Source organism: Ursus maritimus, unplaced genomic scaffold (genome assembly GCF_017311325.1).
Source record: "Ursus maritimus isolate PB19 unplaced genomic scaffold, ASM1731132v1 scaffold_5, whole genome shotgun sequence".
NCBI classification, from domain to species: Eukaryota; Metazoa; Chordata; class Mammalia; order Carnivora; family Ursidae; genus Ursus; species Ursus maritimus.
In genome coordinates this window covers 88,847,188-88,861,996 of record NW_024426663.1, presented here as the reverse complement: position 1 = coordinate 88,861,996, position 14,809 = coordinate 88,847,188, and the positions used below count along the sequence as shown (strand labels likewise).

General features: G+C 44.5%; 1 protein-coding gene across 1 annotated transcript in view; it reads left to right on the top strand.

Annotated features, from left to right (window-relative positions):
• Positions 1-14,809, top strand: part of LOC103678868 (obscurin) — a 160,679-nt gene that overhangs the window by 38,236 nt on the left and 107,634 nt on the right. Inside the window, 4 exon segments of the mRNA XM_040622746.1 lie at positions 6,042-6,317; positions 9,764-10,039; positions 11,707-11,982; positions 13,855-14,130. Coding sequence (XP_040478680.1) covers positions 6,042-6,317; positions 9,764-10,039; positions 11,707-11,982; positions 13,855-14,130 — 1,104 coding nt within the window.

The window sequence follows — 14,809 nt, the reverse complement described above, 5'->3', positions numbered from 1 at the left end:
AATGGGATAGACCGGTGATGGGTAGTAAGGAGGGCACATATTGCATGGTGCACTGGGTTTTATACACAACTAATGATTCATCAAACTTCACATCAGAAACCAGGGATGTACTGTATGGTGACTAACATAATATAATAAAATTAAAATAAAAAAACCCAGGGATGCACTGTATTGTGACTAACATAATATAATTTTAAAAACATTAAAAAAGTGACAGAAGAAGATTTCAACACCTCAAATAGTCCTAGAACTATTTATTTATTTATTTATTTATTTATCTATCTATGATTTTATGTATTTATTTGTCAGAGAGAGAGAGGGCACAAGCAGGGCGAGCAACAGGCAGAGATCGAAGCAGGCTCCCCACTGAGCAGGGAGCCTGATGTGAGACTGGATCCCAGGACCCTGAGATCATGACCTGAGCTGAAAGCAGACACTTAACCAACTGAGCCACCCAAGCATCCTGTCTTAGAACCTTTTAAACGAACAGAGCCATAATAAATTATCTTGCACCATGTTTACTTTCTCACTGGTAAATTATATGAAATGCTCTGGAAGGAAATTATGCATATTCCTGGAGATTTTTCTTTTTTCTCCTTTTTTAAAAGATTTATTTATTTATTTGAGAGAGAGAAATGAGGGAGGGGCAGAGGGAGAGAAAGATAAACAGATTTCCTGTGGAGTGGAGAGCCTGACACGGGGCTCAATCCCAGGACCCTGAGATCATGCATGACCTGAGCCAAAATCAAGACTCATATGCTTAACTGACTGAACCACCCGGGCACCCCTATTCCTGAAGATTTTTCTAGAGAATAGAAAAGAGAGATGTTTCTGATTTACTTCACAGAGACAGTGTAATGCTTATAACAAAAATCTGACAAGGAAAGTATGAAAAATTCAAATTGCAGGTCAGTCTGTTAAGGATTTTTGAGATCAAAATCTTAAACAAAATGTTATGAAAATAGGTCAGCAATGTATTTAAAAGATAATACACCATGGTGAAAGCCTTAGTCCAGGAATGCAAGGCTATGTAAACACTGGGAAGATTAGCAAATTAATATAATGCATGACATTAAGAGACTGAATAAAAAAATGATTACCTCCATAAATGCAAAATAAAGTATTTGATAAAATTTAACATCGTAGGGGCGCCTGGGTGGCACAGCGGTTAGGCGTCTGCCTTCGGCTCAGGGCGTGATCCTGGCATTATGGGATCGAGCCCCACATCAGGTTCCTCCGCTATGAGCCTGCTTCTTCCTCTCCCACTCCCCCTGCTTGTGTTCCCTCTCTCGCTGGCTGTCTCTATCTCTGTCGAATAAATAAATAAAATCTTTAAAAAAAATTTAACATCGTAAACCCAGAAGAAACATTTGATAAAGTTAACATCAATTCATGACATATAATTCTTAACCAGTTATAAATAAAATGGGCATTTTTTTTTCAGTTGATAAATGATGGTACAGAGAAACCAGCTAACCACATAAAGTGATTGTCTATGAGATAGGGAACTACCCAAGGACACTAACTGCTATCACTCTTATCCAACATTGTTAGGGGGGAAATGAAATAAAAGGAAGTTTGAGAAAAAAGCAAAAGTAGGATTTACAGATGATTAGATTTATCAAAAGATGAATTATTTGACTTAGTGAGAAAGTTGAGAAAGATAACTATGTGAGAAAACCAATATACTGGCAAGAAACACTTGGAGAATGAAATTTTAAGAGTTACAATAGCATCAAGAGTATTATATGCCTAATTCCTAGTCTGATAAAAGGTGCTGCGTGGCTCTGTGGGGGGAAATTATTTTTTTTAAGATTTTATTTATTTATTTATTCGACAGAGATAGAGACAGCCAGCGAGAGAGGGAACACAGGCAGGGGGAGTGGGAGAGGAAGAAGCAGGCTCATAGCAGAAGAGCCTGATGTGGGACTTGATCCCATCACACCGGGATCACTCCCTGAGCCGAAGGCAGACGCTTAACCGCTGTGCCACCCAGGCGCCCCTGTGGGGGGAAATTATTAAGCATTTTTGAGAGACAGTTAGGAGATGGAAATAGATAGGTAGAAATCCATGGAAGAATGAGGCGTGTCCAATACCAATAAAAATCCAAACAAGTGTTCTTTTTGGTGGTGGTGGTGACCTTGAAAATTGACAAGCAGATTGCAAAAACCACATACAGACAGTATGCTCTTGAAGAAGAGCAAAGCGTGAGCATTGCTGGACCAGGTCTCAGAACTACTACAAAGACAATGATGTCTTGATGCCAGGACAGACACTGACCAAAGGACCAGAATAGTGATCTCAGACACAGACCCATGCAGGAATGGGAAGCACCATTCCCTCCCCCTCCATTTTTTTAAAAAATGTGAAAGTGTGCAGGAAGTGGAGACAGTGTGGTTTTAAACAAATGGTGCCAGGACCATTTAACCATATGGAGAAAAGATTGGACTCGTAATTCATACCACACACAGTCAGCTCCCAGTGGGTTAGCATCCTCAGAGGAAAAGGAAACCATACACTCTCAGATGGTGATGTAGATGTTTTTAATTACTTCAAGATCAGGAATGATTGCTTAAGGAGAACACAAGTGCACTAACCACGATGAAACAAATTAAATCTAAAAATGAATTGTCAGAAGATAGCATAAAAAAGACAAGCCACACGGATGTGGAGGATATTTACAACACACGGAATTGCCAATGCTCTAGCCTTCATATAGGCCGGTGATGGGCATTAAGGAGGGCACGTATTGCAATGAGCACTGGGTGTTATACCAAATAATGAATCATGGAACATTACATCAAAAGTTGATGAAGTCCTGTATGGTGACTAACATAACGTAAGAAAAAATGCAAATGTAAATAAATAAATAAATCCTAAAAACAAGCATAGAAAGGACAAATAATGCTATTGAAAACTGGGCAAGCCTTGAACAAAAGAGCAAACATTAATGACCAAAAGCATTGGAAAAGGTCAATCACTTTGTGAATCATTAGGACCAGGCAGGAGGCAGCCCTAGGAGGTACAGCTCCACTCCCCCAAGGTTGCCAACAGTTGACAACACACAGTAGGTGATGGTGTGGAGCCTCAGGGACTGTCCTGCACTGTGGGCAAGATGTTGTCTGCACATTCATATGCAAGACTGAATCATCTGGGAAGGTTGAGGTGTGCATGCATCATGACCACACAGCAACTCTCCTAGAGGAGTGTGTGCACAGGGAGACCTTTCAGTGTCCCTACCTGGAATAGCCCAGGTGGAGCAGCGGTAGAATGTGTAAATTGTGTTAGTTTTTTCTAGGAAGGTGAAAGGGCTTCTCCAGGTCACACAGCTGGTGCAGTGCCTGGAGAAGATTTCCCTACCTCCCGTTTAGTCCTTCTTTCCCCAGTGCTGCAACTTGAATTAGATGGTATCTTTGACCCTATGTGTCTCTCCCTGTCCCCAGAGCCCTTGCCTATGTTTGCCAAGGACCAGCCAGCACAAAGGGAGGTGCAAGCAAAGGTGGGGGCCAACACCACATTGAGCTGTGAGGTGGCCCAGGACAAGACTGAGGTGACTTGGTACAAGGATGGGAAGAAGCTGAGTGCGAGCTCCAAAGTGCACATGGAGGCCAAGGGCTGCAGCAGACTGCTGGTGGTGCAGCAGGCAGGGGAGGCAGACGCTGGGGAGTACAGCTGCGAGGCCGGGGACCAGAAGGTGTCCTTCCACCTGGACGTCACAGGTCAGTTCTTTAGGGTAGTGAATTAACCTTGTTTGGGAGCATGGGACTGATTTAGAGCCCGGATTATCCCTTGTATTCTCACCATCACCTCCCATGTCACATCCTCCTACCTTCCTATTTTTCCTCCCATGGCAGGGTCAAGAGTGGCTTGATTGGACAGGTGTGTAAGGAGGAAGGGGACCACTTGTGTTTAGCACACTGATGCTTAGTTATATGTTCCTCAAACCTGCCCAGTTTCTTTGTGGCCTGGAACTTTCAGTTTACTTGGCATTTGGGTCTGAAGTAGACCAGGTGCTTCTCACCTGGGAATATGTAAATTTCCTCCTATTGGATGCTCTGGCAGCTACCAGGTTTGCTCACTCGGAACCACAGGCAGGTTATCACTAGCCCGATGTTTGGATCCCATTGATCAAGGATAAGGGGAAATTTCAACTACCCATCCATACTTGTAAATATCTCAGACTGACTTTGGATTATCCAAGTTTTAGATGTTCTGTGAATCTCTTCCTTATATGTGGATAGAGAAGCTCTCTCTGTTCGTTCTGTAACATCTAGATCCATTCCATGTTGCGATGTCTGTGTAAAGTATACAAAAGCAGAGATTGGTAGATACATGCCTGTGATACATACCTCTGAGGCATGGTATATTCCTTTTAAAGCAAATCTTTTGTACTCAGTTAAAACATTCTTTGTCAGAATTCCCCTTGGAGTCTGATATATAAATTTAGAAATGGAGAGGAATAAATAGCTTAAGCTCTATCAGCACACGTTGTTAAAGATGAGTTACTGTAATGGCAGCCTGACTGGTAGACCAGTATTTATTTTGTAGCATTACCTAGTCATTAGTGTGTATTTGTGCTTCCTTTGGTGGTTCATAGAGAAGGCTGAGAAATATATTCATTTTATTTTGTTAAGAGAGTCTTAACATTCAATAAGTGTCCCACATCTGACTTGGAGGTGCCAGCATAAAACAGTGTGGAATCCTATCTGTATTTAGTGGGTTTTGGGTGTGTATAGATACAAAAAATCATGCTATTTATCTTTGTGAAACATTATTTGAAGAGAACTTGACAGATTATTTCATCAGGTGGTTCGGATGCATGCTCAAATTTGAGAACCATTCAATCAAGGTTGTATTTGAGGCTTCAAACATCATAATTCCAGGAAACCTCATAATTCCTAGCCTGACACCATAGAGCTTCTAAGCTCTGTTTGATGAAAGTGGATGTTATAGGACAAAAAAATAAAAAATAATTAAAAAGCAAAAAAATTTTTTTTGAAAGTTTTAAAATTTAATAGAAAACTACTATATCAAAACTGACATAAGGAGAAATAGAAAACTCAAATAGTCCTATAAATTTTAAAGACATGGAACCAGAAATAAAAAAAAAAATATTTTCAGGGCACGTGGGTGGCTGTCAGTTAAGCATCTGACTCTTGATTTCGGCTCAGGTCATGATCTCAGGGTTGTGAGATCGAGCCCCATATCAGGCTCTGTGCTGGGCATGGAGCCTGCTTAAGATTCTCCCACTCTCCCTGCTGGTGTTCCCTCTCTTGCTGTGTCTCTCTCTGTCCAATAAATAAATAAAATCTTAAAAAAAAAAGATTTTCCCTCTCCTTCTAACTCTGCCCCTCCTCTCTCTCTCCCTCTCTAAAAAAAATAAAAATAAATATTTTCATAGAGAACAGTCTAAGCTAAGAGGGTCTACTGGTTAGTTATATATATAAATATTCCTGGAAAGACATTATTCCATGTTCATGAAGATTCTTGTAGAGAATAGAAAAAGGATGTACATTCTCCAACTCATTTTGTGTAGATGTAGATAGCATAATATTAATGTTGAAATCTTATGAGGAAAACGAGTGGCATTAAAATTATAGGCCAATAACTTAGGAATATCAAGGCTAAACTCTTAAGATATTAGCCAACCAGGTTGTACAACACATGAAGCGGACAATACACTGTGATGGAAGTTGTAGTACAAAAGTGTCTGGTTGCTTTAATGTTAGAAACATTAAAAAAGCAAAAGAATGCATGATATTAACATATTGAAAGAGAAAAAGGTGGTTATCTTAATAAATGCTGAATAAAACTATTTGATAAAATTTAATTAACACCATTCTGTAATACAAAATTATTAACTAACTATAAATAAAGGGGCTGTGGAAAACTGTGCATCACCAGGGAAGGCTGAGATGGCATGTTTCATGACCCCACCGATCCTCTCCTAGGCCTGCCTCTCCATTTGGGCTCCTTTCACCAGTGCTGCGTTCCTGACTTACAAGGTGACTCTAACCCTGTGTGTCCTTCCCTGTCTCCAGAACCTGCAGCTGTGTTTGCCAAGGAGCAGCCAGCACGCAGTGAGGTGCAGACCAAGGCGGGGGCCAGCGCCACCCTGAGCTGTGAGGTGGCCCAGGCCCAGACAGAGGTGACATGGTACAAGGACGGGAAGAAGCTGAGTGCGAGCTCCAAAGTGCACGTGGAGGCCAAGGGCTGCAGCAGGCGGCTGGTGGTGCAGCAGGTGGGGAAGGAGGACGCTGGGGAGTACAGCTGCGAGGCCAGGGGCCAGAAGGTGTCCTTCCACCTGGACGTCACAGGTCAGTTCCTCCTGGTACTAACTTAGTCTTGTTTGGAGGTAATGAAGGAATTGCATTACAGACCCCACAGGCTCTGATGCTCCTTCCATTAGTCTTCATCTTTTCACCTCTGCCATCCTGTTGTCTTTATTTTCATAAGCATGGCTAGACTGGTGGAGATTTAAGGAGAAGGGTGTGTATGGAGGGAGAGGAACCATTTTGTGCACCTGAGCAGTGCTCTTGTGTTATAATGCATCTGAGCACCTGCACAGAACACTCCAAGAGTTCCCTGGTGCCCAGGACTATGACTGTGTTTCATGCTTGGGTGTCAAAGTGGACTAAGCATCTCACACGTTGGTTATGTGACCGTGCTTTTTTGGGTGCCCCAGATGCCCCATTCAGGAGTGTGTGGGGTTCTTGCTAGTGAGAGACATTTCAATTTCTTTAAATCAGGATAGGGGAAGTTTTGACCATATAATCATACTTAAAAATATCTCAACTAAACTTTGGATTATAATGTTTTAGTTGTTTTAGGACACTGTTTTTCACATGGATGTATGTTATCTGTGCATATATATGTTATATGTAGCAAATCTAGACCCATGTTTTCCTTCAAAGACTGTGCAAAGTAAATAGAACCAGAGGGTTGGTACATATGTGCCTGAGACATGCATATGTAAGTTCTGGAATTCTCTTTCTAAAGAACATCTTATTTCCTTGTATCCTCAGTAAGACCATTCTGTATCAGAATTCTTCTTGGACTTTGATTTACAGATTTAGAAATGGGAGGGAATAAGCAGTCTAGGCTGTATCACCATGCTTTGTTATAGATGAGTCCTTGTGGTAGCAGTCACTGGCTGGTGTAGGAGTATATAGTAGCATTTCCTGATGGTTGTCTGTGTTTGTGCCTCTGGGCTGCTTCATGGGGAAGTCTGAGGACTGAATGCATTTTCCTTTTGGTAAGTTGCTCTTAACATCAGAGAAGGGTGGGCAGTTGTGCCAGCACATAATAGTTTTGATAGTATATCAGTATATCATATTTTTGGGTGTGTACAGATACTACAAAACTTACATATTTCTAAAATGTTTTTTTTGAGAGAATACAGCATGTTATTTTATGATATCAATTTGCAAAGTTTTGATAAATTGGCCAAATTAGTAGAAAACCATATGAAAAAGTGATGCAAGAAGAAGTAGATAACTTAAGTAGTCCTGTCACTTTAAGTACATGGAAACAGTAATTAAAATTTTCATAGAGAAAGATCTAAGCCTAGTGGTTTTGCTGATAAATTACACCAAATACTCTGGAAAGTAATTACTCCATGTTCATGGAGATTCTCCTAGACAATAAACTAAAGATACATATCCTCCAGTTTGATTCACAGAGCTAACATAACACAGTACCAAAATTTGACAAGGAAAGTAGGAAGGATGAAAATTATAGGCCAGTCTCCTGTGGATACCAAGGCCAATATCTTCAACAGACTATTGGCAAAGTCACCTGAACAGGTTGTCAATGAAAATACACTCTGATGAAGTCATAGTCTAGGAATGCAATGTTGGTTTAATATTAAAAACATTAGAAAATCACCGTAGTTGATCCTTGAATGGTGAGGGGGTAGGGGTGCCAATCCCCTATGCAGTCAAAAATCCATGTGTAACTTTTGACTCCCCCGAAACTTAACTGTGAATAGGCTATTGACTGAGATTCTTACTAATAACTTAGAGTTGATAAACAACATTTTGTATGTTATGTGTACTATACACTATATTCTTACAGTAAAGTAAGCTAGAGGGAAGAAAATGGTATTAAGAACATTATAAGAAAGAGAAAATACATTTACAGTTCTGTAGTGTATTTACTGAAACAAGCAAACAAACAAACTTGCATTTAAATTGACTCATGCAATTCAAACCCATGTTGTTCAAGAGTCAACTGTATAATGTGACACTAACTGCTTGAAGGAGAAAAAAAAATAGATTATCTCAATAAATGCAGAAGAAAGTTTGATAAAGTGTAACATAAACCCCAAGCAAATGTTTGATAAATTTTAGCCTCCATTCATGCTATAAAATTCTTTTTTTTAATTTTAATATTTTTTAAATTATATTATGTTAGTCACCATACAGTACATCCCTGGTTTCTGATGTAAAGTTCGATGATTCATTAGTTGCGTATAATTCTTAACCAACTATCAATAAACCAATTCTTCCTTACCTCAATAAATGGTACTACAGGAACACCAGGAAACATCATTCTTAATGCAAAACCCTAAGGGGATTACCTATGAGATACGGAATAAGAGAAGGAGGTGCACTGTTAGCACTCACGGCACAGAAGGGAGGAAATAAAATTCATAAAACTTGGAAAACAAAGTAGAATTCACAGACGACACAATCACCAAGTCTGAAATTCCAAAGGAAAATTATTAGACTTTGTGAGTATTCAGAAAGATAACCATGTACAAATGTCAACACATAGTAAATGCTTCTGTATGTATATACCAGCAAGAAACCATTCGAAAATGAAATTTTAAAAGATTTATAATAGTATCAGAAGTATCATGTTTCTAATTCCAAATCTAATTAAAGGCGCTTAGTGGCTTTGTGAGGGAAAATTATTGAACATTTTTGAGAGAGGATAAAGAAGGTCTGAAGAAATAGATAGGAATCCAGGGAAAAATCTGAGAGGTTCATTAATAATTCAAATTCAAGCAAATGTTCTTTGGGAGGATGGTGGAGGATGTTGAAAATTGATTAGCAGGTTCAGTGTGGGTATTTGCTCTACCAATATCAGGAATTACTATAATGCTACAGTAATGTAGACAGCTGAATCTCAAAGATGGGACAGTTACCAGATCAAAAGAACAAAATAAAGAGCTCAGAAACAGACCCATCCATAAATGAACTCCTGCCTCATATGCACTTTTTTTTTTGACATCGTGTCTGGTCTTGGCATTAGAAAAAAATTTTTTTTCCCATTAAACCATATGGAAACAAAGTTGTTGGGTAACTCAGCTGCACACAATCCAATTCCAGGTGGGTTGGAGACCCGAGGTTGACAGATAGCATGATGACACCCTGAGATGATAATGTGGATTGCAGTCCAAGAAGGGAATTCTGACACAACACAAATGCACTAGCCACCTTGGAAAAGAATGACATGTTTGACCACATTAAGACGAAAATAATTGATTCATTAGAAGACACCACAAAAGAGTGATAGAATGTATGGTTTCCTATGCAGAGCAGTGATGGAATGGGTACAAAAATTCTGTTATTCATTGCTGAGAAGACGATGAGCTTTACCAGACATACACCTGATGCAGGTGTATGCAGAGCAGTGATGCAGAGCCTGGAGAAGATTCCAGGTCCCCTGCCTCCCTGTGTAGTCCGTCTTCCCACCATGCTGCCTTCCTATGGTCTGACAAGATGTCTTTGATCATGTGCATCCTCTCTGTCCCCAGAGCCCTCTGTGGTGTTTGCCAAGGAGCAGCTAGAATGCAGTGAGGTGCAGACCAAGGTGGGGGCCAGCGCCACCCTGAGCTGTGAGGTGGCCCAGGCCCAGACAGAGGTGACTTGGTACAAGGACGGGAAGAAGCTGAGCGCGAGCTCCAAAGTGCACGTGGAGGCCAAGGGCTGCAGCAGGCGGCTGGTGGTGCAGCAGGCAGGGAAGGCGGACGCTGGGGAGTACAGCTGCGAGGCCGGGGGCCAGAAGGTGTCCTTCCACCTGGATGTCGCAGGTCAGTCCTTTGGGTTAAAACTCTAGCTTTGATCGAGGGTGATGGTGGGATTAGCATGCAATCCAGATGGACTCTGGAGCTCTTTCCATTAGACTTATCTCTTCGCAGGTCCCTCCTTCTGCCTCCTATTCTCATACACGTGGCTGAGCCAAGAGAGTTTGGATGGGGAGGTGTACATGGAAGGGTTTGGGTGTACCTGTGCACCCTGACTGGTGTATCCAAGTATGGTCCCCATGGAGGAGCCCTCAGGCAGAGCAGTGATAGAGTGTATGTTCCCCATCTGGACAATTTGGGTGGAGCAATGGTAGAATGTGTGGTCCCCACCTGGAAAAGCTCACATGGAGCAGTGACAGAATATATGGTCCCCAAGTGGAACTAACCACGGGGAGCAGATGTAGAATGGATGGTCCCACTTGGAAGTACCCACGTGGAGTAGGGATAGAGTGTATGGTCTGACCGGAAAGAGCCCACGTGGGCCAGTGTCCAAATGTATGGTTTCGACCTGGAACAGCTCATGTGGACCAGGGCTAGAGCATAGGCACCCCACGTGGACAGCCCTCAGGGACAGTCTAGAATATATAGTTCTGATGTGGAATAGCCTAGGTGGAGCACTGGTTGAATGTATGGCCCCAACAGGAACAGCTAACATAGACCACGGTAGACCGTCTCATCCCCATGTGGAGTAGGGATAGAATGTATGTTCCACTAGAGGAAAAGCCCAGGCAGAGAAGAGATAGAAAGTATAGTTCTCACCTGGGATAGCCCACAAGAAACAGTGATAGAATGTACGGTCCCCATGTGGAACAGCCCTCGTGGAGGAGGGATAGAATGTATGGCCCTGCCTGGAAATTCAATGAGGAACAGTGATAGAATGTATGGTCTGACCTGTAACAGCGCACATGGAACAGGGATAGAATGTATGATCCCCACCTGGATCAGCTCACCTGGAGCAGTGATAGAATGTCTGGTCCTCACCTGCAACAGCCCACGTGGAGCAGGGATAGAATACATTGTCCCACCTAGAACTGTTCATGTGGAGCAGTGATAGAATGTGTGGCCCCAAGTGGAACAGTAATAGAATATGGTCACTCTGGGGGGTGCCTGGGTGGCACAGTCATTAAGCGTCTGCCTTTGGCTCAGGGCGTGATCCCGGCATTATGGGTTCGAGCCCCACATCGGGCTCCTCCACTATGAGCCTGCTTCTTCCTCTCCCACTCCCCCTGCTTGTGTTCCCTCTCTCACTGGCTGTGTCTATCTCTGTCGAATAAATAAATAAAATCTTTTAAAAAATTAAAAAATTAAAAAAAAGAATATGGTCACTCTGGGAACAGCTCGTGTGTAGTAGTGATAGGATGTGGGATTTCACCTGGAACAGCCCATGTGGAGCGGGGATAGAATGTACGGTCCCACCTGGGACAGTCCATGAGGAGCAGTGGTAGAATGGACTGTCCCCACCTGAAGAAGCCCACCCACAGTAGTTACAGAATGGGTACATAAACTTTGTTCTTCAATGTAGAACAGGCTCTGAGGCTTTCCAGACCCCACAGCTGATGCAGAGCCTGGAGAAGTTTCCAGTTCCACTGCCTCCCTGTGTAACCCTTCCCCCAATGCTGCCTTCCTAACATATACATGGAGTCTTTGATCATGTGCATCCTCTCTGTCCCCAGAGCCCTCTGTGGCATTTGCCAAGGAGCAGCCAGCACGCAGTGAGGTGCAGACCAAGGTGGGGGCCAGCGCCACCCTGAGCTGTGAGGTGGCCCAGGCCCAGACAGAGGTGACGTGGTACAAGGATGGGAAGAAACTGAGTGCGAGCTCCAAAGTGCACGTGGAGGCCAAGGGCTGCAGCAGGCGGCTGGTGGTGCAGCAGGCAGGGAAGGCGGACGCTGGGGAGTACAGCTGCGAGGCCGGGGGCCAGAAGGTGTCCTTCCACCTGGATGTCGCAGGTCAGTCCTTTGGGTTAAAACTCTAGCTTTGATCGAGGGTGATGGTGGGATTAGCATGCAATCCAGATGGACTCTGGAGCTCTTTCCATTAGACTTATCTCTTCGCAGGTCCCTCCTTCTGCCTCCTATTCTCATACACGTGGCTGAGCCAAGAGAGTTTGGATGGGGAGGTGTACATGGAAGGGTTTGGGTGTACCTGTGCACCCTGACTGGTGTATCCAAGTATGGTCCCCATGGAGGAGCCCTCAGGCAGAGCAGTGATAGAGTGTATGTTCCCCATCTGGACAATTTGGGTGGAGCAATGGTAGAATGTGTGGTCCCCACCTGGAAAAGCTCACATGGAGCAGTGACAGAATATATGGTCCCCAAGTGGAACTAACCATGGGGAGCAGATGTAGAATGGATGGTCCCACTTGGAAGTACCCACATGGAGTAGGGATAGTGTGTATGGTCTGACCAGAAAAAGGCCATGTGGACCTGTGTCCAAACGTGGTCCTGACCTGGAAAAGGTCATGTGGACCAAGGCTAGAGTTTAGGGACTCCACGTGGACAGCCTTCGGGAGCAGTCTAGAATATTATAGTTCTGACGTGGTATAGCCTAGGTGGAGCACTGGTTGAATGTATGGCCCCAACAGGAACAGCTAACATAGACCATGGTAGACTGTCTGATGAGACAGTCTACTAGAACTACCCATGTGGAGCAGGGATAGAATGTTTGTTCTTCACCTGCAATGGCCCACATGGAGCAGGGATAGAATATGTAGTCCTGGGGCGCCTGGGTGACGCAGTCATTAAGCGTCTGCCTTAGGCTCAGGGCGTGATCCCGGCGTTCTGGGATCGAGCCCCACATCAGGCTCTTCCGCTGGGAGCCTGCTTCTTCCTCTCCCACTCCCCCTGCTTGTGTTCCCTCTCTCGCTTGCTGTCTCTGTAAAATAAATAAATAAAATCTAAAAAATAAAAGAATATGTAGTCCTACTTGGAACATCCTACATATGCAGGGGGAAAATGTAGGTTCCATTTGGAACAGCCCACGTGGACCAGTGTTAGACTGTCTGGTCGTTTCCTGGAACAGCCCACGTGGAGCAGGGATAGAATGTATGGTCCCCCCCCTGGAACAGCCTATGTTGAGCAGTGATAGAATGTAGGGTCTGTACCTGGAACAGCCCACATTGAGCAGTGATAGAATGTGTGGTCCCCACCTGGAACAGCCTACGTGGAGCTGGGATATAATGTCAGGTACTTAACTAAAACAGCTCACGTAGCACAAGGATAGAATGTATGGTCCCCACCTGGAGCAGCCCACGTGGAACAGTGATAGAATGTGTGGTCCCACATGGAACCGCCCACGTGGTACAAGGATAGAATGTGTGGACCTCTCCTGGAACAGCCCACGTGGAGCGGTGATATAATGTGTGATTCCACCTGGAACAGCCCACGTGGATCTGAGATAGTTGTATGGTCCCAACCTTGAACAGCCCAACATGGAGCAGGAATAGAATGTCTGGTCCCCACTAGGAACCGCCCAAGTGGAGCAGGAATAGAATGCCTGGTCCCCATCAGGAAGAACCCACTGGAGCAGGGATACAATGTATGGACCCCACATTGAAGAGCCCACGTGGAGCAGTGATAGAATGTCTGGTCCTCACTGTGCTCCCACCTGAAGAAGCCCACCCACAGTAGTTACAGAATGGGTACATAAACTTTGTTCTTCAATGTAGAGCAGGCTCAGAGGCTTTCCAGACCCCACAGCTGATGCAGAGCCTGGAGAAGTTTCCAAATCCACTGCCTCCCTGTGTAGTCCTTCTTCCCCCAGTGCTGCCTTCCTAACGTATACACGGAGTCCTTGATCATGTGCATCCTCTCTGTCACCAGAGCCCTCTGTGGTGTTTGCCAAGGAGCAGCCAGCACGCAGTGAGGTGCAGACCAAGGTGGGGGCCAGCGCCACCCTGAGCTGTGAGGTGGCCCAGGCCCAGACAGAGGTGACTTGGTACAAGGATGGGAAGAAGCTGAGTGCGAGCTCCAAATTGCACGTGGAGGCCAAGGGCTGCAGCAGGCGGCTGGTGGTGCAGCAGGCAGGGAAGGCGGACGCTGGGGAGTACAGCTGCGAGGCCGGGGGCCAGAAGGTGTCCTTCCACCTGGATGTCGCAGGTCAGTCCTTCGGGTTAAAACTCTAGCTTTGATCGAGGGTGATGGTGGGATTAGCATACAATCCAGATGGACTCTGGAGCTCTTTCCATTAGACTTATCTCTTCGCAGGTCCCTCCTTCTGCCTCCTATTCTCATACACGTGGCTGAGCCAAGAGAGTTTGGATGGGGAGGTGTACATGGAAGGGTTTGGGTGTACCTGTGCACCCTGACTGGTGTATCCCAGTATGGTCCCCATGGAGGAGCCCTCAGGCAGAGCAGTGATAGAGTGTATGTTCCCCATCTGGACAATTTGGGTGGAGCAATGGTAGAATGTGTGGTCCCCACCTGGAAAAGCCCACATGGAGCAGTGACAGAATATATGGTCCCCAAGTGGAACTAACCATGGGGAGCAGATGAAGAATGGATGGTCCCACTTGGAAGTACCCACGTGGAGTAGGGATAGTGTGTATGGTCTGACCTGAATGAGCCCACGTGGACCAGTGTCCAATGTGGTCCCGACCTGGAAAAGCTCATGTGGAGCAGGGCTAGAGTGTAGGTACCCCATGTGGACAGCCCTTCTAAACTGTTTAGTTTAGAATATTAGTTCTGATGTGGAATAGCCTAGGTGGAGCACTGGTTGAATGTATGGCCCCAACAGGAACAGCTAACATAGGGTGTGGTAGACTGTCTCGCCGCCATC